The 24,493-nt window shown below is 40.9% G+C and overlaps 1 protein-coding gene across 3 annotated transcripts in view; it reads left to right on the top strand.

Annotated features, from left to right (window-relative positions):
• st6galnac3 (ST6 (alpha-N-acetyl-neuraminyl-2,3-beta-galactosyl-1,3)-N-acetylgalactosaminide alpha-2,6-sialyltransferase 3) overlaps nt 1-17,992 on the top strand; it is a 59,185-nt gene extending 41,193 nt beyond the window's left edge. For all 3 annotated transcript variants that reach the window (XM_080779211.1, XM_080779212.1, XM_080779210.1), the window contains 2 exons: nt 8,857-8,964; nt 13,650-17,992. In XM_080779211.1, coding sequence (XP_080635337.1) covers nt 8,857-8,964; nt 13,650-13,839 — 298 coding nt within the window. In that variant the 3' untranslated portion in view covers nt 13,840-17,992. The remainder of the gene's footprint in view (nt 1-8,856; nt 8,965-13,649) is intronic.
• The last annotated feature ends 6,501 nt before the right edge of the window (nt 17,993-24,493 follow it).

The following is a 24,493-nucleotide window of genomic DNA, read 5'->3' as shown; positions in this document are numbered from 1 at the left end:
TACATGGCACAGCAGCACTCTATGGACAAGCTGCCTCCTTGGCAGAGGACTGTACACTGGCGAGCATATTTTTCTACTAATTGATGTCACTGCCTCTTCATCATCATGGAAGCTTTTAGAACAGGCTCATGAAAACTCTAACTTGCCATTCAAGTCCATTAAGTTTTAGTGTTTTAATTGTTGACAGATGGGAAGGTTGTTGGCCTGTCTCCATTATCCCATGGCCCATAATTATTATTGGTTCACAAAGTGACACACTGTACAGTAGGTGGCTTTGCTTACTCACATCAAAACATGCAGGGGGAGACCGTGAATACTGTATAGACATTAAGGTGAATGTGACTGTGAATATCCCATTGTCATTTTGAAGACGTAGTAGGAATATTATGCATAGGCACTCGCAGGGACCCTGAGAATTTGAACTTGGTACCCCTCAGATATTGGTTGTGGTTGATATTGCTAATGTAAAACACTAGAATTTCGTGGCCGCGTTGCCGCGCACTATGGGAAGAAGGAAATTGCGGGAGTTGACTCCACAGTAACGGATGGGTTATTAGTTATTATTATAGCACAATGACATTAGCACCCCTGGCTAGTTACAGTAGCTGCCCACTTAAGCACCCTGACCACTGCAACAATGACATTAGCACCTCTCCCCACCCCAAGGATGGCCTATAGGTGAGGAATGTTGTTTTTCCAGTTCTAGATGGGAGATCATTAAGATGCATCCTTACTTCCTTCCTTTCAAGCAATGGAATTTAAATGAATGCCTGGAAATGTACCATTGTTTTGTCTGTAACCATATACCGGTACCCCCTTTGCCCCCCGTGGCGCCGGGCCTGCAAATCCAAAAGTAGTGTGACTATTTCCACAGCCTAATTACTAAAGGATAAACTATCAGTCTTCTCCGAAATCTGTCAATCTTTGTCAACTCAGCACGTGTTGACAACGCATTGTAAAAGTAGTGTGAATATTTCCACAGCCTAATTACTAAAGGATTGTGACTGTGGGACAGACATACGTCTACATACAATAGGCTACACGTGTGCACAGTTAATAAACAATTACCTATATGTCCAGAGTTCTTAAATTAACATACCATAGTTGGATTTTAACAGAAAGACAATGCCATAAATCAGTCAAAGTAAGTGACAGACTCAACAGTAGCACACAGCATACAAGGCAGGATGCATGCATGCAAACATGTTTCTCCAGCTGAGATTTAGTGTCTCCATCTCTCTGTGGAAGAGGTTGCACATGACCTGTACGGCCACACTGAGGCGCTCCAACACAAAACAACACCACGCTGTTTGTCCAAAACACACAATAACTCCTCTCCCGTCATGTGTTATCTTTAGCCATATAGACTCCATTTGACCCAAATCAACACCAATGCTAGCCTGTTTGTCCAAAACACACTATCTGCTCTCCACGTTTCTATATATATATATATATATATATATATATATATATATATATATATACATTCCGTCTGTAAATCCCTGTAGGCTATACCCACATATTGGTAGCCTATCCCAATATTGGCGTGACGCATTTCACTTGAATAATGTTATGTGCGCGCGTGCGGAGAAATACAGTTATTTAATGAATCGCATGTTGGTGAGCTCTGTTTGTGTGTGTGTGTGTGTGTGTGTGGGACACGTGTGTGTGTGTGTGTGTGTGTGTGGGGGGGTGGCTTCCAGGCGTGCGTGTCTGTGTGTGTGTGTGTGCACGCCAGGCGTGCGTGTGCGTGCAGGCGTGTGTATGTGTACTGGGCAGTTGGCTGTCAGGCGAAAATAGCCAAAGCGATATGTGTAATGTTAATATTTAGGCAGGAACCAAGTAGTGACAAAGAACAATGTTGATGTAAGTAAGGGATTCGCTGTGTCAGTGATTTATGAGCCTTATGAGGAGATAGGTCCCGAACACTGCGAAGGGTAAGTGTGTGACGTCACTGCCCGTGTGAGTGTGTGTGAGTGTAGTGTGTAAGATGGTGTTGTGGGCGTTGCAGTAGCGACGTAGCTGTTCGTGGCTTTGGGTTCCTTGCCATGAGTTGGGTACAACTTCTCCAATGTATAATAGATATTCTACAATTGCTATTGTCTAGATAAGCAGTGGCTAAGTTAGCTTTTGGAATGCAAACATAACTTTGTAATCAGTTTGAAATATATATATACTTTTGGATGAAACAGGAGTGTAAAAAAAAAGGCAATCTCAGTAAATGTGAAATAACTTATCACCACAGGCTTTTGCCCGAACTTTTGGCTTTCAAACACTTATCAGTTATGTGAGAACAGTCAAACGAACCCAGTTGAGAGAATAAATGGAAGTGATATTACAAAACACACCATTTCACTCAGTAAAAATGTTCTTATCTTAATCTTATATTTTCCCTGGGGCCATGGACATTTCAAATGAATTCAGTTCATTCACTTTCAAAGGTAATGGCAGCAGGAAAACTTTGTACAATTCTCTATTTTAGGGATCAGCACAGTCTCTGCTGCACAGATTCTAATTAATTATCAGAGCCACAACCACTGTAACACAGTGGTTGTGAGAATGCTGGAAAGCCTGTGATTGTATAAAGAACTCAGTATTCTTGGTGACGGAATCCTCCATTAATTTTACTTGGGGATGAAGGGGTGGTGTCGCACGTGTGTGTGTGTGTGTGTGTGTGTGTGTGTGTGTGTGTGCGTGCGCGCCATCTTCAGAGACTCTTCTGAATCTCTAAAAGAAAAAAGGGGATTAGAATGTGTCTTTTTGTACTGAATATTCTGATGCTCTGATGTTCTGATGCTGATTCTGAGGGGAGCTCTCTTCGCCAGACTGCTACTAAACTAATGAGAGAAAACTGCTGGGGGTGTGTGTGTGTGTGTGTGTGTGTGTGTGGGGGGGGGGGTCTTAAAAGCATTAGATTTCTCTTCACTACCACTGAGAGAATTATTGAAGTGCTCTGTGCCAGGAATCAGTGTAGAGGGCTCCTGGTTGCAGGCTGTTTCACTGCCGGCAGGGGAAGGGGCCAGCATACGGATAGGGATCCCTCAGTAGGTGGAGAGGAAGGAGGGAGGAGTGGTAAAATAATATGTTCTTTTGGCTGTTACCGTTTAGCACCATCTGGTCATCTGGGCATGTGGATGTTTTCCTCGTTTTCTTTTTATTATGTATTTTATTTTCGTATTTTTGTAAGATGCAACAGCGGAACTAATGACCCCTGTCAGGTCTGTGAGTGTGGTGAGTTTTATGCTGATTTATGCGTTGTTGTATGATGGTGTCGCGTGGCGAAAATAGACAATCTGCAAGCTTACAACGATTTTCTATTTTCGCCACGCAAAACTGGCAAGCGACGACATATAAATACCACTTCAGGTTGATGGATGGCCTACACATGCAGAATGTCAGTAGCATGGCTTACGTTAACGACACAGAGCCCTGCGGGGCAGATATGAGAGATAGGTTCTTTCACAGGGGTGACACTGTTTCCAGACTAGTATAGCGGGAGGGCCGATGGCCCCTTCCCTACCTCCGACCACACCCATCTGCCTTCATTGTGATCTCATTCTCAACTACGCTTCGTAGCATGACGGAAAACATACCTGCACGGTCTGCTTCGTGCCAGCATATGACGTCATATCATATGCTGCTAAGGGACATACTGTACGCATCGTAGCACCTGACTGATAACATTACTTGCACAAGTACTGCTTGCGCAAGTAATAAGGGTTAATATAATTATAACCCAACCCATCCTATCTCCTCAATTCATTAGGCTCACAGAAGCACAATAAAACATTTTTTTTACAGTATCATGGTACTAGACTAGACAGTATTACCAAACAGCAAACACAGTTTGGCAGCAGTGACAAGACACTTACCGTGCTACGCCCAGGATCGCCCCATTTAGCGGGTAGACTCCATCGCAAAAAAGAGGATCTGCACGAAAAGTCAGTGCAATGTCACAAACGGTTTAGCGGTCTGACTAGGATGGACGGCACACAGGGAGGCCAGAGCCAATGACACAGCCTGTAAGTGGACAACAAGGCCATTAACTCTGGTGTGGAGACAGGAAGTAAGGGAACACAGGGTCAGAGCACAGAGAAGGTTTCAGCCAGATGGAGATGCATCGAGTGGAAGAGAAGCAGAGATAGAAGGGGAGAGAGAGAGAGATGGTAGACAGGGATAGATGAGTTGCATGTGAGCAGATAGATGAGAGGGAGGGTCAGTAGAGGAGAGAGTGAGAGAGAAGACAGGAAAGGGCAAGTGAATGATTTGCTAGAGAGAGAGGAGATTAAGCAGACAGGCATGTTATAGAACAGGGAGCAAGAGAGATAAACGTAGTGTGAGGAAAATAGAATGGGTGAAGGGGGTCATTATCTGGGATATGGGGCTAGAGACCATGTACAAAAAGCGAGAAATACCCTGAATAATAGTGTGAGCTGAAAAGAGTCAGAGAGAGAGAGAGGGGAAGAAGAAGAAGAAGAAAGAGAGGGAAGAGGCATGAATTGAAAGTGAACTGGAGAGGGGGATGGGTATAGAGCATCATTGAGAGAGAAAGAGACACAGAGTGTGTGACATAAAAAATAATCACAAGGACTTCCTGCTGACCCGACACGATCGGAAAAAAAAAACGGAAATTAAAGATGTGTCTCATCTTCACAAATGAATAATAAATAACATTTCCTGCCTCTCTCCTCTTATTAACAAGCGTTGCATAAACCACTTGAAAGTAAACAGAAGGTAGGCAAATTGCACTTCACTCGTAAGGTCAGTCGACAAAAGCCACATATTACCGCCTCCAGTAGACTTTAAATGTCGGCTCAGCCAGTGTCTGCTCAGCCCACCGACATTGCGTATCCCCATTGTTAAAATGAATTGCTATGTGCTCTGTGGTATGTGGGGGAAATAAATACAATAGAGGACCTCCCTTATTTATCCCACGGTTCTATTATCACGTTTTGTCATTGTTTTGTCTCAGGGGCTTTGCTGCTCTTTCAGAGGCAAAGAGAACCTTTTTTTCCCCCCTGCTCTTTCTCTCTGCAGAACCTGCCCACGGGCAAATGCAGGAACTTATCTCTTTGCTCGAGTGCTATACAGCCCTTTTCGAAAACAAACCATGTGCGTTCTACTAGGAAAGAGGGAGCATGATAGAGAGAAAAGACAGAAAGGTCACATGGGAGGCTAAGGTCAGGGTGCAGGTAGGGAACGAGAGATGAGAGAGAGACAACAGCATGTGGATCGATGCATGGCTTTTAAAGCAGTCTGGTAGAGAAACCATCATTAAAAAGTAATTGTGCCTCCCCAATATACCACAGGCCACATGAGTGGCAATTTCTTTTAGGCAGAAGAGTAGAGAGAAAGAGAGAAATAGAGAGAGAAAAAGATGGGCAGAAGTGAGATAAACGTAGGATAATATCCAGATTGAGAACGATGGGGAACTAGAGAGAGAAAAATAAAGAGTGGAAGAGGAGTACTGTAAGAAAGGGAGCAGAAAGAGGAAGGGATGGAAGGAGGACGAGAAAGAGAAAAGGATGAGTGAGTGTTAAAGTGAGAGAGAAGTAGGTAGGTGCATCCTCTTCATAGAAGTTGACAGGCTTTGTTTGGTCGAGTGGAACGCTGCCTCCTATTTGGCCCTGAAACAGAGGATGAATGTGTTCTGTCGGCCACAGACTCAGCAAGTGCTGACCTCACTGAAATAGTGAAAGTTCCTACTCTCCCTTGATTAGTTTACTGCTCATCTGGTTCATCAACTCGAAACCGAGTTCGGTATTGACCCTGTAACGTTAGTATTACGCTCCGAGCTGTATCTGATAAGGCCAGATGCTCTGCTGTGAAATATTGGTCGGAATGGTGCCAAAGCAAGTCTCAGAGCAGTTGCATTTTTTTTTAAAATTCTGTCTAAATGTTTCATAGGGCTGATGAGTTGATGCCATAGCTAAGTAGTACAGGAATACTTCTCACAGTGGAATGAAGAGCTCTATACTTCTAATCGCTCTTGACAGCTCTGTGGACAGCTCTCTGCCCTGCGCCCCAACACCATCAGCACTCAGCAGGTAATGAACAACAAGCTCCAGCTCCGTCAGACAGGATTAGTTACTTATGGGGGCCCGGTTCAAAGTGTCAGACTTCATTCCAATGCAATGCTGCAGCAGCACCATGGCGTTCTAGCATGTCAGTCTCAATTCCTTTGCCCCAATTGTATCAGGTTCATGTACACAGTAAAATCCTCATTCATTGACAATTTTAATATTTTTTATTTTGGTGTCCAAACTATACTCAAAACATTATTTGGTTTTGTTTTACAACGAGGCTGTGCAAGTACACATCCGAAACGAAATAGAGAAATAGAGGAAAAACATTGAGACAGGGCTCACACCATGTTTGTTTGTTTGCTTAGATACAGCACAACCAAAGCATTGTGTGTAGTGCTTTCTCTCCTCTAACAAAACAACCAAATCACATTATCTCGGTCCACGGGCTCTAAATCAGCCAGCACATCCAGGTTGTGCAGTGATACATTTACTGTCCACCACTGCAGAGACTCAAGGGTTTGAATCTCCTGCACACCAGTGAACACCGTGGCTGCTACAGGTTACTTGGGGCACTTGTTCAGTGTGGTCACATTCATGACATTTTACTTTTTTCTGATTATTGTCTGTCTTTTTCTGATTACACTGCTAGAGTGGCAAATGGCTAATGAATAATACACAATAAATAATGGTGATGTGTTGACAGCATATAAAAATATGCCATTTAGTATATTCTGCTACTCAACTACCTTACTACAAATGGCCTTTTATGTGGTTTCATGTGTGCACCGGCTGAACCGATGAAAACAAACTGCAGCTTAGGGCCCAGTCTGAATATTCCCTTGATGCTTCTTCAACTCAAGCTAATTGTTTTCTCTAATTTATGGTGACTGAATTTGACTGTGTTATGGTTCGTTTGTTCGTTCATCATCATACTGAGGTGACCCCATGAGGGGTGACGGATAGGGATGGAGCTCGAAACCCAAACTCGTTAAAACATATTATTGAGGACCCGGTATCAATAAGCTTTGGGCTTGTCGAGCCTGTTATCGAGCATAGCAGCCCATGACGTCATGTTTAAACAATCAAGACAAGGACCGATCAGGAATGAAATCTAATCAACCACGCACGCTGGCACAAACATGTCAGTCTAAAAGTGTATTGAAAGGGAGCCATTTAACACATTTATGAATGGTTGTTTTAATGATTTTGAACCTTTGTCATCTTCATTTAATTTTAGATGGTGGTCAGCCACAAACTCACAGTCACTCACTGGCCAATAAAAAAAGATACCAGTTCTGTTCAGGATTTGTCAAGTCTCAAGTCTTGAGGCGCGACAGTCCTAGCAGGAAGTATAATTGAAGTATTCACCATATTCACACCCCGGCCATTTTGCACTTAAGTCATACTTAAAGTGCGATTTCTTCCCAACTCGCAAATATGACATTAGAGCAATAGCCACTGTGTGAATATAGTCAATTCTATGTAGCATGAAAACAAAAATGTAGTAGCCTGGTTCTACTTTTTTTCTGTTCCACCACTGTCCACAAAATATGTTTAGGTATACATTACTCCAGTGATGCAGAATGGCACTTTGACAAATGCAAAATGTTAACATGAAAATGTAGCCTACCATTTCATTTGTGTTTTATTCTTGATTGTTGACGGCAAAATAATGTTAGGCTTGCAATGACCAATTTAGAGGAAAATCTCTAAAGGAACTATCCTTCCCAGTTCCACTGCATGCTGAACAGACACTCCAAACAGTCGGAAGTACAACGACTTCCTACCCAAATACGCCTCCAATTGGGTTCGGGTGGAGCGCCCGGCCACGCTGGAGGCACCATGAAGGATTTAAACCCCTATTCTTGTGTGTGTGTGTGTGTGTGTGTGTGTGTGTGTGCCCGTGCGCGTGCCCGTGCGCGTGCGTGTGTGTGCGCGCCCGCCCTTGTTGTGTGTGTGTGTGTGTGTGTGCGTGCGCCCGCCCGTGTTGTGTGTGTGTGTGTGTGTGTGTGTGTGTGTGTGTGTGTGTGTGCGCGCCCGCCCGTGTTGTGTGTGTGTGTGCGCGCCCGTGTTGTCTGTTGTGTGTGTGCAGGCGTTCCCATTTTATTTGTCGGTATGAGTAGTTATGGGTAAGAACATGGTTATCCACTAGTCTTGTGCACTAGACTTACATGTGTGCAATTAACATTGACATTTTCCCCCATTTTTTTCATGAAACATTCCATTCATGACCTTTGCCGTTCACAATTAATTGCATCTCTCAAACATATAAACCATGTGAGAAGAGTTTGTTGCAGTTGAACAACAGTAATATCGGAATACAAATGCTTTGCCTCATCAAAGGGCAAAAGGGCATACAACCTCTAGCTGTCTATTTTTATATAGTTATTATAACTGTACTTAAAATAAATACTTTTGAGGCATTATAAATTCATGTCACTCACTTCACTTCTGGAAAATGAAAACGGACTATATGGGTTCATATTGTACTTTATTTGCATCTTACTGTAGGTATTAAATAGAGCTGCTTCAAACCTGAGTGCAGCAGCACGATACACTTACACTATGAAATTGCTTGCTTTACAAGTAATCAAAGGAGTGCAAAGTTCAAGAGCCCTGATTTGATTAGATCTTTTGGGACAATTTTTACACGCCACCATTTTACAATTACTGTAAGTACAATACGATTTTACGATGATAAAAATGTGTTTTTGCCCATTCGTTGACGTATCCAGTAAAAATAAAACTACATTATTTGATTTTCGGTTATTGCCCAGCCCTTACACATTCACATACAATAAAATCTGCCTTTATCTTGTTTTATTTTTAGGATCCAATCGGGCTCCTACCTCAGCACCGGCTGGTTCACACTCATCTTAGCCATGGACATGTGCAAGGAGATCCACATCTATGGCATGATAAATGACACCTACTGCAAGTAAGACACCAAATATAATATTGTTGTTGAAACCTTGTATCTCCATATTTAAACACATGTTTATTTAGTTTCCCATAAATTAATGCCCTACTTTGTCCTGCAACACTGTTGCAAAAAAAGTACTAAAATGTGTGACACATTGTGAGCTTGTAGACCTGCTATTTTTGAAAACCTTTGAAAGTGAAACTCAAATCTGATTAATTCTATATGTGGGCTTTATAAAAATGTAACCAATGAAAAGTATTAAAGAACTTGTGACTAAATTAACCACATTGAACACAGGTTCATTTTTTACATTTCCTGAAAGGTATTTTTTCGTTTTGGACATACAATGTTTCTACCCGACAGCAACCATATGGCAATGAAATATACTGTACAAATGTAGAAAAGCCAATTCACATGCACTGCACAACAACTGACTGCACCCTCCCATACCCATGTCCTACTGCAGTTTGAATACATTTTCAGTTCCACAGTTTGAATTTAATGGCTGTATTTCTACGCAGAAATCCATATTGGTTTAGTACTTTTCGCTTTAGAACACCCAGCAGGTTGCCGGAGCAGGCTGTCTCTCGCAGCAGGCGGTTGGACCTCAGGACCCCGATTTATCTGCCCAGGTTTATTTGTATTTTGGCACTGGAATTTCTCATTGACTCTAGGGTGTGTGATTATTGTCTGGCTGTGAGGCAGTGGGAGGGTGACAAACAAGATGTTGTTGCTCAGGGCATGGTTGCTTATTTATATTATGTCTCCATAATCGAAGCAGGCTCGCATACAGTACGTTCTCGCCGTTACTTACCCCTACTCTCACAATTCCACTGCTATTTCTATACACCCACCCGCACTCTGAATACAATGCTTTACCTATTACGGAGTGATGAAGAGAGAGAGGTTTAAAAAAACAGCTTGATTATTATCACTCATAAGGATGAGTGATAATAATAGGTGGTATTGGAGGTTTATATAGACATTAGACAATATTGAAGCCACGCTTTCTCTCTCTCGCTAGCTCTGTCTCTCTTGCTCGCTCATTGACTTTGGTCTAGTGAGAGGCAACACCTATCATGTTTCGGAGTAGACAGAAGGTTTACTCCAGTTTACAGAAGGTGGTGGAGAGCACACTTGTGGCTGTGCCTGCATGGCAGGAAGGTCACCTCTTTGCCCTGTCATGCTCTAAGGCTGCAGTCACAATTTAGCTCACTTTGTGCAGTGATACAGATTCAACAGGCACAGGCCTTTTGTTAACGCTGATATGCGTGTGTGCCACTGTGGGACACAGACAAGAGGACAGGTATCGAGAGATATGCACTGCTGCTGCAGCCTGCAGCGGCCATGCATTAAACTGGCAGCCAGCCACAGTGTCTGTGCGTCCGTTCGTTGTGGTGGACACCACAGCTGGGTATTATGATTGCTGTTTCTTCCTCTCCCATAGTTTGTTCATTCCCCTAATAAAACTTGTTACACAAGTCCTCCTCTTATAAAACTGTCACTTGTTATTAGAGTCTGCAGTAGAGCAGGGTTTAGTTCTGCCCCATATCATTCCCTCTCACACGCTTGAAAAATAGTGATAGGTAAGCCTCTCTGTGCACATGACCAGTGTGGGGCGATGGTACTCCAGTCATTGGAGAAGAAGGGGACCTTCGGTTCCCCTGTTTCAGAATCTCAAAACCAGTGGGGAAATTATGGGCTGAGAATGTGAATGAGAAACACTCGTGTGGTGAATTTGTAAGACACAGACCAGCTAATGATGCCTGGACATCACTAAATGTCATGTGCACATACACGCATGCACATGGAGATGGATACATAAGTCCTGGTAATAGTGAAACATGATCAGGGTTGGGCACAGAACAGAAAGGCAAGCCAAGACAAAGGCCCATGGGTAATAAATAACTGGGGTCATTGTTAGGGGTTGAGACCCAAGGCAGTGGTCAGACCGTGGGTTATCCTGATTGGCCGAGAGCCATATGAACACATGAACGCATGATAGATATAATGCCAGACAAAGAAATATCTGGGCCGGTTGTCCCCCACTCTCTACCATGTAACTGGACATGCTCCCCGACGGCATGAGGCCGTCGGACCTATGCTGTGTTTGCTGTGCTGTGTACTCTGAAATAAACGTCAAGGAACATCATCTCGTTGTCTGTCTGCCGTGCACATTTACTCTCCTGTATGGTATTTTAATATACAACAGATGGTGCCGAAACCCGACCTTCATGGTGTCTTTTTGGGCCAGTTAGGAGCAGAACCAGCGGTTTTTTATTCAGTCTAATTATTCAGTCTAATTCGAAAACGGGGAGTTTTTGTGGACGGCGACGAAGAATTTCCAGCGGACCCGACCGGGAGCTTGTCTACGCAGCGGGGATGATGGCGACGACCACCGCGATGAGGAGTGTTGCGCGACGGGGACCGAGGCCAGCCGCCAGATGGGTGGACGGTGGAGCGGCCTGCGAGCAACAGCCAACATCACGCCGGCGTGAGGACAGCGGTCGCGGGCGGCGAGCAGGGAGATGCAGCACAGCGCGGCGGGGCTTTCCATCATCCGTGGCCGATTGACCGACCTAAGCTGAGTGCCTTCGTGGACCTGATCAAGGGGTCTGTGATGAAGACGTTCCAGCCTTTTCTTTTCTCTTCGCGAGTGTTCCCAGCTCTGATGGTTCAGAGTTGGGAGGGGGGAGAGAAGAGATGATGACGACGACAGCGGAAAACAGCAGTGAACTTTTTCAACTTGGTTTTGGTGTGTTGACATTGTAAGATATTCTATTATAGATATTGTTCTGTGTCATATGTGGAGTTGAAGTAATCTTGATAAAATAGCAGCTACGAATAGTTCAGTCTATTAACTACATTATATATTTCTTATATATGTGGGGCTGGAGTAATCTTGATAAAATAGCAACTACGAATAACTTCATATGATCAGTTGAGTGTCTGGACTAGGTTTATTGCAGCTGAACGGACATTTCAAAGCAACTAGAAAGAGCGGCATACAGAAGAAGTTTCCTTTGTCATATCAGAGGCGAAGAGGGACAATTCCTTCACTCTGATTACAAATTGTGCGTTGCGTTTGTTTTCAACATGAATTAATAGGCCTCATGTTGGTATGTTTGCCGTATGATTAGATAAATTGAGTCATAAGTAGCCTAATTATGAGTCAATGAGGTATTTTCCTAAAGATATCAAGAGATATGTGTTATTATAGTTAAACTCTGGCGTTCAATGTTATTTCTTTTTATCTTTTATGGAATCACCACGGGTGGTTAATGGAATCACCGCGGGTGATTGTGGTCAGGATGAGTCCGAGGAAGTGACTCAGGGTATTCTGATATTGTGTCTATTTACTATGTACTATAGCATTGGAATAGCAGAGTTTAGTGGTAAACATGTAGGTTATTGCATATCAAAAAGTGCTCTTGTAACAATGGAGCTGCAAGCGGCATGTCTTGTTTAAATGTCAGTTAACTGTACTAATCATTGCCATTATTCATTGTTTGAGATTATTTATTTGTCAGAATAGTGATTAAATTACAAGGCAATTGGCAGCCGAAAGTTTACAGTGTTTAAAGAGAGTTTGATTTTACTCTTTGTGGTTCTCTAGGGCTTAAAATGCGATTTAAGAGTGGTCTTAATTGCTTTGTTGAAAGTGATGAGATATTGGTTTTCATGTGGATCTCGAGAAGAGAGGTCCATGTGATATGGTTCATTGTCCTGTAACATTTTTAGCCATAAGAGTTTGAAGTAACACGAAGAGAATTCTCCACTGATCCGAAATTGTATCTACCCACTGTAATGAAAATCATTTATGGCAAGTAATCTTGAATGTCTGTGTTTGAAAACCATGTTGGGGAACTTCTTATACTGTAATGCTGTTATTTGTGGTGTCTTGAAGGTGTGTCCAGCTGAGGGTCAAGGGGGGTATAAGCAACAGTTATGAATATGGACTATACATTTTGTATTCAACAGACAAAGTCTGTTGAAAGGGGGGAATGTGGTGAATTTGTAAGACACAGACCAGCTAATGATGCCTGGACATCACTAAATGTCATGTGCACATACACGCATGCACATGGAGATGGATACATAAGTCCTGGTAATAGTGAAACATGATCAGGGTTGGGCACAGAACAGAAAGGCAAGCCAAGACAAAGGCCCATGGGTAATAAATAACTGGGGTCATTGTTAGGGGTTGAGACCCAAGGCAGTGGTCAGACCGTGGGTTATCCTGATTGGCCGAGAGCCATATGAACACATGAACGCATGATAGATATAATGCCAGACAAAGAAATATCTGGGCCGGTCGTTCCCCAACTCTCTACCATGTAACTGGACATGCTCCCCGACGGCATGAGGCCGTTGGAACTATGCTGTTTGCTGTGCTGTGTACTCTGAAATAAACGTCAAGGAACATCATCTCGTTGTCTGTCTGCCGTGCACATTTACTCTCCTGTATGGTATTTTAATATACAACACTCGCTCTCTCAACAACTACCTCAGAATTGGCCTTAGATAAGGCATGTAACACAGCGATTGTAACTTTAAAGATTGTTGTTCTACTTACACTCCCAGGGGAAATCTGTGTGCAGGAGACAACACAACTAATTGTCAACTAAGATACACATTTTCAATTCACTTAACCAGTTTCTCTTTCCCTCTCTCTACCACTACCTCTCGCTCCTGATCAGGACGGCTGGTTACAGAAAGGTGCCATACCACTACTATGAGGCAGGCAGCCGGGACGAGTGTGCGGAGTACACGCTTCATGAGAGCGCCCCCTACGGTGGCCATCGCTTCATAACAGAAAAGGCGGTCTTTGCCAAATGGGCCAAGACACATGCCATCAAGTTCTTCAATCCGTCCTGGCAGCTATCATGACCTCAGCTGGAACAGTTTGGCACTGGCACTTTGCTACCCAGGGACGAGGCAATCTCATGTAAAGACATGAAGCACATTTTCCTCATCGGTTATACGCTAATGTTCATATCCTCACAAGTCCCAAGACATATCAATGGTATAATGCATAGAATTGTTAAGTTGCACATTGCTAGTCCCGGCTGGTTGATTGTTGTCCTCAATTCACATTCAATCAAGAATTTTGTTTATGACCACTCGGTGAGGACGATAATGAGGAACCTATCGATTGTTGAACATTTTGGCTTCCTCCGCTGAATTCAAGAATATAAGGCACTCTGTTTTCCTGTGAAGGAGGGAGCAGATGAAACAACTCCAACAATCTGCTGCACCATAAGTCAAGCAGAAGATGGTTGTAATGCAGAACACAACATAAAGAAAACAAAAGCCGTCCTCCAACTTAAAGTGACCTCCAAAGCCTCCACACACATCTGCAAGCACAGTAGATAAAAAATAACTCAAACTAACTTTTGTTAGAGGAAACTTCAGCCAAACTGTGGGGAATGTGTACTGCCTCCGCCACGCATTCCTCTGTCCACATATTCTCCTGTCATATATACAGTATATCATTTGGTTCATTTTCAACATATCTCTCCAAGATATTTCATCGTTCTCTCCGAGTCCTGATTCACACTTTTTTTTAAGTTAAATTATATATTTTTTTAGTTTTTTTAAATACAATCTGATGTTTTCTTTTTTTTCTCCTTTAGATTATAATTGTATTATAATATTATATTATCATTTAATGCTGTGAAATTGAGTTACAGTATAGTTGATATGTTCCACCATTGGCTGGATGTCCTGTGTATCTGGTTGGCACAGAGAGAGAGTGGGGGAGAGAGAGAGAGAAGTTATTGACGCTCTTATCATGTGCCATTCTTTGACAATGTGAGAGCACATAAAGCAATGTGCAATTAAAGATTTTGTCCTCACGGACAGAGTTGAATCACTTATGACCCCGTAGCGAGAGGGACATTTTAATGTGTGCAGTAAAACCGTTTGAAGTTAATGTGTGCTATTATCATTTGTGCCTGCAATATAGTGAACCGCTCATTGTGTATAGACTGAGACAGCACATTCGTCAGTCTATTTTCTCCCTCACTCTCTCATATTCTCATCCAATTATCATGCCTCCGTGTGTAGAATATCACTGTGTCATACACACACACACACACACACACACACACACACACACACACACACACACACACACACACACACACACACACAGTGTGTACTACTGTATGCGTAGTTGCATACATATCTTCCTATTTCTCTTCAGACATAACAAGCGTGTTCTCATGGTTCATGCCATTACCTTTAAATGCAGCCTGCCCTTTTAAGACTGCGGCTCTGAAACATAATCGATGAGGTGCTGAACCGCGTTGGATGGCAGCCAATATGGTAGCATTGACGGAGGGCTGCAGACTGGGCTGGCTGCGTGGCCACAGCCTCCCTCCCGGGGCTGTGATTAGTCTCCTGGTCAGGGCCCAGAATGGAGAAACGGTGGACTGGTTCTGACTGAGGGGATCTAATTTAAGCAGCCTGATGCAACGGGCCCTACAGCACTGTAATACTCAGTCTGAATTTTCACTCAGACTTTGTACTGTTTGTACTATATGCTTTACTCCACATGGTCGGTCCACAATGTCTCTTGTCTCGTTTCCATTATTGGTGTCTCCCGTTGCAGTGGTTCTCAAAGTGGGATCCGGGGACTTAACCACTTTAACCCTATACATTGGCTTTTTGAAAATAGCCAATCTACAAGCTCACAACGTGTCACAATACAACGCAATGTGAACTTGTAGATCGGCAAGGAAAAAAAACGATCAAATAATTTTTTTGATATACCATATATAATTCTATTTTCGAAACATTCTAAGAACACAAATCTAGTATGGGGGTCCCTGGCACAAAATATTTTCAGATGGGTCTCCATGACCAAATGCATATCAATTTGCGGGTTCATGGCATGACAAAGTTTGAGAAAAAGTACTAAAATTATGTATTTCTTGTTTGCTTACAGTTATACTATATGATATATAATTGTATATGATCAATGTACTGTATAATTTATGCAGTTCTATAGCCTGTGATTGTGTTGTCATCTGGCAGCTCTGTTTTCATTCTTTTGTTGCCTCCTTCCATGTTTGGTCCAGTCACCTAAGACTCTAGATCAGCTGTTCTCAGTGTGGGACCACCAGGGGACCTTCACAGGGTTCCAGGGGTTTCCCAAGATTACAGGTTTGTAGGGTTAGTACAGTAGCTAGGCTGTAACTCAGAGGTTGTACACTTGTAACCAAACAGAAGCATAAAGGTCTATTTGGCTACTATTATTTGGCTTTGAAAACGGTTCTGACTGTAATAGAGTCAGTATGGTTTAAAATATCACAAAGAAATTGTCTTATCTCCAGATCTATGGGCTGCTGTATACAGTACTGTACATGTACAGTAGTGTAATAATATCCAAAATAAAGAACAAATAGCAGTGCTTTTGCTGATGAGGCAATTAACAGAAAATATATCTAAACTGACAATAGGAACCATTAATGGACTTAATCTTGCTCATGCAGATTAATCAAATCAAGAAGCATGGTTTCTTGTTTTTATATTGTTTTAAATTTCTTCAAAATAATTGTGATATTAATTTGAAGTCATATCGCCCAGCCCGTGTCTTCATGGACAGCTTGTGAGGCTCTGCTTTACTGACCAAGTCAGAGGCAGATCTCCCTAGATTCTGATGAAGATGTGTGGGTGTGGAGGCCAGCAGAACCCAGCTGTGAAATTTCAATATCCTGCACCATTAAGATAATCTCATAATTTCAGGACAATTTCCTGCTGTGATCAATAGAGGTAATTACCGTCCATTCTGGAGGTGATAGTTCATTTAAAAAAAAGAACTGTGCCACTGAGTCTTATTCCCTGTTGAAATCCCCACCGTTCGTAGCGCATCATCCATCCACTCCCATATGTGTTGCAGTTATTGTTGCCATTTTGTAAAAAAGATTGACATGAGTCTTAAAGTCTTTGTCACGGCAAAGCCGCACTATAATTTTGGCGCCAAGTGTCCTTGTGCTGCATGTTTTGTCGATGGGTAATTCAATTCTTGAGTAACCTTTGTTAAGGTATATAGAATGTAACATGAATTGGAGATTGCCATAATGGACAATGGAAGGGTCGTTTTTGATGGCAATGTACACCTGTGGCAAAATAAGATCCTCAAATACTGCATGGATCACTGCAGCTATTTTTTTTACTGCATGGTTTAAATTGCTACTCTCAAATAGCCTATACATTTCTGGAAAATATATTGTAATTAATGTAATATATAATGTAATTTTATGTTATTTGCTGTTTTGTGTGTCTGACTCAATCCTTAAAATGGATTGTATTTACCTTTTTTCTCTGTGTTTTTTGCGTTAGAAATAAGAAAATGTCAATGTAATGCAATTGATTAGGTGATTTAGCGCCATCTCAAAAGCAGATCAAGGAGTGTCCCCAAAAGCAGAAGAGAATTGTTCAGCAGTGTTCGTGTTATAAGGCGTACCGCCGTACCGTAGAGCAGGGATACTCAAATAGATTTACCTGTGGGCCACATTACAAAAATGGCAAGGGGCCAGGGGCCAGTAGATAAAATTACGACATTAATGATACTTGATAACTTCTCTCTTTCAATTGCTTTATTTTCGCAAAATGTATCAAAGTACAATGTGCATTGTCACGGCCCCTTGGCCTGGCCTGCAGGGCCTATGCTGTCTATATGGTGTACTGCCCTGTCTGTGTGTTTCCCCCACAGATCATGTGGGCGTCGGCCCACTTGAGACTCCTCATTAGGTGCATTAGGAGCACCTGATCAGTGCTCCTGGAACTCCTATAAAGAGGGCTTGCCAGCCATTCTCTTGGTCCCACTCCAGATGACAGCACCATTCTGTTTGCTGCTCCTCACCATTTGATTTGCACACTACACGAACACACCTTCACCATATTAACCACACATCCACACTGACACCACTGATCTTACTGACTACCACATCTCATACTTTTTGTAAGCATTATCATTTATATTAAGTATTATTAGTTATCTCTTACGAATAAATTATTGTTATTTTGAACACTGCTCTGTGTCCTCCTCAATTTGTCATGGCCCAACGGGCCGGGTTATATGATACTATAGCGCGCCGTTTTTCATCATTTTTGAGGATTTGAAAAAAATGACGAAATGACAAAAACGATGGGTTATAGCCCATGTTTTTTGAAATTTTGAAAAAAAAAGTTAGCCTCGTTTCTCATCATTTTGGACCGTGGGCTATAGCCCATATCGTACGGCATACTATAGCGCGCCGTTTTTCATCATTTTTGAGGATTTGAAAAAAATGAAAAAAATGATGAAAAACGATGGGTTATAGCCCATGTTTTTTGAAATTTTGAAAAAAAAAGTTAGCCTCGTTTCTCATCATTTTGGACCGTGGGCTATAGCCCATATCGTACGGCATACTATAGCGCGCTGTTTTTCATCATTTTTGAGGATTTGAAAAAAATGAAAAAATGACAAAAACGATGGGTTATAGTCCATGTTTTTTGAAATTTTGAAAAAAAAAGTTAGCCTCGTTTCTCATCATTTTGGACCGTGGGCTATAGCCCATATCGTACGGCATACTATAGCGCGCCGTTTTTCATCATTTTTGAGGATTTGAAAAAAATGACGAAATGACAAAAACGATGGGTTATAGCCCATGTTTTTTGAAATTTTGAAAAAAAAAGTTAGCCTCGTTTCTCATCATTTTGGACCGTGGGCTATAGCCCATATCGTACGGCATACTATAGCGCGCTGTTTTTCATCATTTTTGAGGATTTGAAAAAAAAGGAAAAAATGATGAAAAACGATGGGTTATAGCCCATGTTTTTTGAAATTTTGAAAAAAAAAGTTAGCCTCGTTTCTCATCATTTTGGACCGTGGGCTATAGCCCATATCGTACGGCATACTATAGCGCGCCGTTTTTCATCATTTTTGAGGATTTGAAAAAAATGAAAAAATGACAAAAACGATGGGTTATAGTCCATGTTTTTTGAAATTTTGAAAAAAAAAGTTAGCCTCGTTTCTCATCATTTTGGACCGTGGGCTATAGCCCATATCGTACGGCATACTATAGCGCGCTGTTTTTCATCATTTTTGAGGATTTGAAAAAAATGACGAAATGACAAAAACGATGGGTTATAGCCCATGTTTTTTGAAATTTTGAAAAAAAAAGTTAGCCTCGTTTCTCATCATTTTGGACCGTGGGCTATAGCCCATATCGTACGGCATACTATAGCGCGCCGTTTTTCATCATTTTTGAGGATTTGAAAAAAAGTGACGAAATGTCAAAAACGATGGGTTATAGCCCATGTTTTTTGAAATTTTGAAAAAAAAAGTTAGCCTCGTTTCTCATCATTTTGGACCGTGGGCTATAGCCCATATCGTACGGCATACTATAGCGCGCCGTTTTTCATCATTTTTGAGGATTTGAAAAAAATGAAAAAATGATGAAAAACGATGGGTTATAGCCCATGTTTTTTGAAATTTTGAAAAAAAAAGTTAGCCTCGTTTCTCATCATTTTGGACCGTGGGCTATAGCCCATATCGTACGGCATACTATAGCGCGCCGTTTTTCATCATTTTTGAGGATTTGAAAAAAATGACGAAATGACAAAAACGATGGGTTATAGCCCATGTTTTTTGAAATTTTGAAAAAAAAGTTAGCCTCGTTTCTCATCATTTTGGACCGTGGGCTATAGCCCATATCGTACGGCATACTATAGCGCGCCGTTTTTCATCATTTTTGAGGATTTGAAAAAAATGAAAAAATGATGAAAAACGATGGGTTATAGCCCATGTTTTTTGAAATTTTGAAAAAAAAAGTTAGCCTCGTTTCTCATCATTTTGGACCGTGGGCTATAGCCCATATCGTACGGCATACTATAGCGCGCCGTTTTTCATCATTTTTGAGGATTTGAAAAAAATGAAAAAATGATGAAAAACGATGGGTTATAGCCCATGTTTTTTGAAATTTTGAAAAAAAAAGTTAGCCTCGTTTCTCATCATTTTGGACCGTGGGCTATAGCCCATATCGTACGGCATACTATAGCGCGCCGTTTTTCATCATTTTTGAGGATTTGAAAAAAATGACGAAATGACAAAAACGATGGGTTATAGCCCATGTTTTTTGAAATTTTGAAAAAAAAAGTTAGCCTCGTTTCTCATCATTTTGGACCGTGGGCTATAGCCCATATCGTACGGCATACTATAGCGCGCCGTTTTTCATCATTTTTGAGGATTTGAAAAAAATGAAAAAATGATGAAAAACGATGGGTTATAGCCCATGTTTTTTGAAATTTTGAAAAAAAAAGTTAGCCTCGTTTCTCATCATTTTGGACCGTGGGCTATAGCCCATATCGTACGGCATACTATAGCGCGCCGTTTTTCATCATTTTTGAGGATTTGAAAAAAATTACGAAATGACAAAAACGATGGGTTATAGCCCATGTTTTTTGAAATTTTGAAAAAAAAAGTTAGCCTCGTTTCTCATCATTTTGGACCGTGGGCTATAGCCCATATCGTACGGCATACTATAGCGCGCCGTTTTTCATCATTTTTGAGGATTTGAAAAAAATGAAAAAAATGATGAAAAACGATGGGTTATAGCCCATGTTTTTTGAAATTTTGAAAAAAAAAGTTAGCCTCGTTTCTCATCATTTTGGACCGTGGGCTATAGCCCATATCGTACGGCATACTATAGCGCGCCGTTTTTCATCATTTTTGAGGATTTGAAAAAAATGAAAAAATGACAAAAACGATGGGTTATAGTCCATGTTTTTTGAAATTTTGAAAAAAAAAGTTAGCCTCGTTTCTCATCATTTTGGACCGTGGGCTATAGCCCATATCGTACGGCATACTATAGCGCGCCGTTTTTCATCATTTTTGAGGATTTGAAAAAAATGAAAAAAATGATGAAAAACAATGGGTTATAGCCCATGTTTTTTGAAATTTTGAAAAAAAAAGTTAGCCTCGTTTCTCATCATTTTGGACCGTGGGCTATAGCCCATATCGTACGGCATACTATAGCGCGCCGTTTTTCATCATTTTTGAGGATTTGAAAAAAATGAAAAAATGACAAAAACGATGGGTTATAGTCCATGTTTTTTGAAATTTTGAAAAAAAAAGTTAGCCTCGTTTCTCATCATTTTGGACCGTGGGCTATAGCCCATATCGTACGGCATACTATAGCGCGCTGTTTTTCATCATTTTTGAGGATTTGAAAAAAATGACGAAATGACAAAAACGATGGGTTATAGCCCATGTTTTTTGAAATTTTGAAAAAAAAAGTTAGCCTCGTTTCTCATCATTTTGGACCGTGGGCTATAGCCCATATCGTACGGCATACTATAGCGCGCTGTTTTTCATCATTTTTGAGGATTTGAAAAAAATGACGAAATGACAAAAACGATGGGTTATAGCCCATGTTTTTTTTAATTTTGAAAAAAAAAGTTAGCCTCGTTTCTCATCATTTTGGACCGTGGGCTATAGCCCATATCGTACGGCATACTATAGCGCGCCGTTTTTCATCATTTTTGAAGATTTGAAAAAAATGACGAAATGACAAAAACGATGGGTTATAGTCCATGTTTTTTGAAATTTTGAAAAAAGAAGTTAGCCTCGTTTCTCATCATTTTGGACCGTGGGCTATAGCCCATATCGTACGGCATACTATAGTGCGCTGTTTTTCATCATTTTTGAGGATTTGAAAAAAATGACGAAATGACAAAAACGATGGGTTATAGCCCATGTTTTTTGAAATTTTGAAAAAAAAAGTTAGCCTCGTTTCTCATCATTTTGGACCGTGGGCTATAGCCCATATCGTACGGCATACTATAGCGCGCTGTTTTTCATCATTTTTGAGGATTTGAAAAAAATGACGAAATGACAAAAACGATGGGTTATAGCCCATGTTTTTTTTTATTTTGAAAAAAAAAGTTAGCCTCGTTTCTCATCATTTTGGACCGTGGGCTATAGCCCATATCGTACGGCATACTATAGCGCGCCGTTTTTCATCATTTTTGAAGATTTGAAAAAAATGACGAAATGACAAAAACGATGGGTTATAGTCCATGTTTTTTGAAATTTTGAAAAAAGAAGTTAGCCTCGTTTCTCATCATTTTGGACCGTGGGCTATAGCCCATATCGTACGGCATACTATAGCGCGCCGTTTTTCATCATTTTTGAGGATTTGAAAAAAATGACGAAATGACAAAAACGATGGGTTATAGCCCATGTTTTTTGAAATTTTGAAAAAAAAAGTTAGCCTCGTTTCTCATCATTTTGGACCGTGGGCTATAGCCCATATCGTACGGCATACTATAGCGCGCCGTTTTTCATCATTTTTGAGGATTTGAAAAAAATGAAAAAAATGATGAAAAACGATGGGTTATAGCCCATGTTTTTTGAAATTTTGAAAAAAAAAGTTAGCCTCGTTTCTCATCATTTTGGACCGTGGGCTATAGCCCATATCGTACGGCATACTATAGCGCGCCGTTTTTCATCATTTTTGAGGATTTGAAAAAAATGAAAAAATGACAAAAACGATGGGTTATAGTCCATGTTTTTTGAAATTTTGAAAAAAAAAGTTAGCCTCGTTTCTCATCATTTTGGACCGTGGGCTATAGCCCATATCGTACGGCATACTATAGCGCGCTGTTTTTCATCATTTTTGAGGATTTGAAAAAAATGACGAAATGACAAAAACGATGGGTTATAGCCCATGTTTTTTGAAATTTTGAAAAAAAAAGTTAGCCTCGTTTCTCATCATTTTGGACCGTGGGCTATAGCCCATATCGTACGGCATACTATAGCGCGCTGTTTTTCATCATTTTTGAGGATTTGAAAAAAATGACGAAATGACAAAAACGATGGGTTATAGCCCATGTTTTTTTTTATTTTGAAAAAAAAAGTTAGCCTCGTTTCTCATCATTTTGGACCGTGGGCTATAGCCCATATCGTACGGCATACTATAGCGCGCCGTTTTTCATCATTTTTGAAGATTTGAAAAAAATGACGAAATGACAAAAACGATGGGTTATAGTCCATGTTTTTTGAAATTTTGAAAAAAGAAGTTAGCCTCGTTTCTCATCATTTTGGACCGTGGGCTATAGCCCATATCGTACGGCATACTATAGCGCGCCGTTTTTCATCATTTTTGAAAAAAATGACGAAATGACAAAAACGATGGGTTATAGCCCATGTTTTTTGAAATTTTGAAAAAAAATGTTAGCCTCGTTTCTCATCATTTTGGACCGTGGGCTATAGCCCATATCGTACGGCATACTATAGCGCGCCGTTTTTCATCATTTTTGAGGATTTGAAAAAAATGACGAAATGACAAAAACGATGGGTTATAGCCCATGTTTTTTGAAATTTTGAAAAAAAATGTTAGCCTCGTTTCTCATCATTTTGGACCATGGGCTATAGCCCATATCGTACGGCATACTATAGCGCGCCGTTTTTCATCAATTTTGAGGATTTGAAAAAAATGAAAAAATGATGAAAAACGATGGGTTATAGCCCATGTTTTTTGAAATTTTGAAAAAAAAGGTTAGCCTCGTTTCTCATCATTTTGGACCGTGGGCTATAGCCCATATCGTACGGCATACTATAGCGCGCCGTTTTTCATCATTTTTGAGGATTTGAAAAAAAGTGACGAAATGTCAAAAACGATGGGTTATAGCCCATGTTTTTTGAAATTTTGAAAAAAAAAGTTAGCCTCGTTTCTCATCATTTTGGACCGTGGGCTATAGCCCATATCGTACGGCATACTATAGCGCGCCGTTTTTCATCATTTTTGAGGATTTGAAAAAAATGAAAAAATGATGAAAAACGATGGGTTATAGCCCATGTTTTTTGAAATTTTGAAAAAAAAAGTTAGCCTCGTTTCTCATCATTTTGGACCGTGGGCTATAGCCCATATCGTACGGCATACTATAGCGCGCCGTTTTTCATCATTTTTGAGGATTTGAAAAAAATGACGAAATGACAAAAACGATGGGTTATAGCCCATGTTTTTTGAAATTTTGAAAAAAAAGTTAGCCTCGTTTCTCATCATTTTGGACCGTGGGCTATAGCCCATATCGTACGGCATACTATAGCGCGCCGTTTTTCATCATTTTTGAGGATTTGAAAAAAATGAAAAAATGATGAAAAACGATGGGTTATAGCCCATGTTTTTTGAAATTTTGAAAAAAAAAGTTAGCCTCGTTTCTCATCATTTTGGACCGTGGGCTATAGCCCATATCGTACGGCATACTATAGCGCGCCGTTTTTCATCATTTTTGAGGATTTGAAAAAAATGACGAAATGACAAAAACGATGGGTTATAGCCCATGTTTTTTGAAATTTTGAAAAAAAAAGTTAGCCTCGTTTCTCATCATTTTGGACCGTGGGCTATAGCCCATATCGTACGGCATACTATAGCGCGCCGTTTTTCATCATTTTTGAGGATTTGAAAAAAATGACGAAATGACAAAAACGATGGGTTATAGCCCATGTTTTTTGAAATTTTGAAAAAAAAAGTTAGCCTCGTTTCTCATC

The sequence above is a fragment of the Protomyctophum bolini genome, assembly GCF_963924005.1.
Source record: "Protomyctophum bolini genome assembly, chromosome: 12".
Lineage (NCBI taxonomy): Eukaryota > Metazoa > Chordata > Actinopteri > Myctophiformes > Myctophidae > Protomyctophum > Protomyctophum bolini.
The sequence above is the reverse complement of the archived record's forward strand: the minus strand, read 5'-3'. Positions and strand labels throughout refer to the sequence as shown.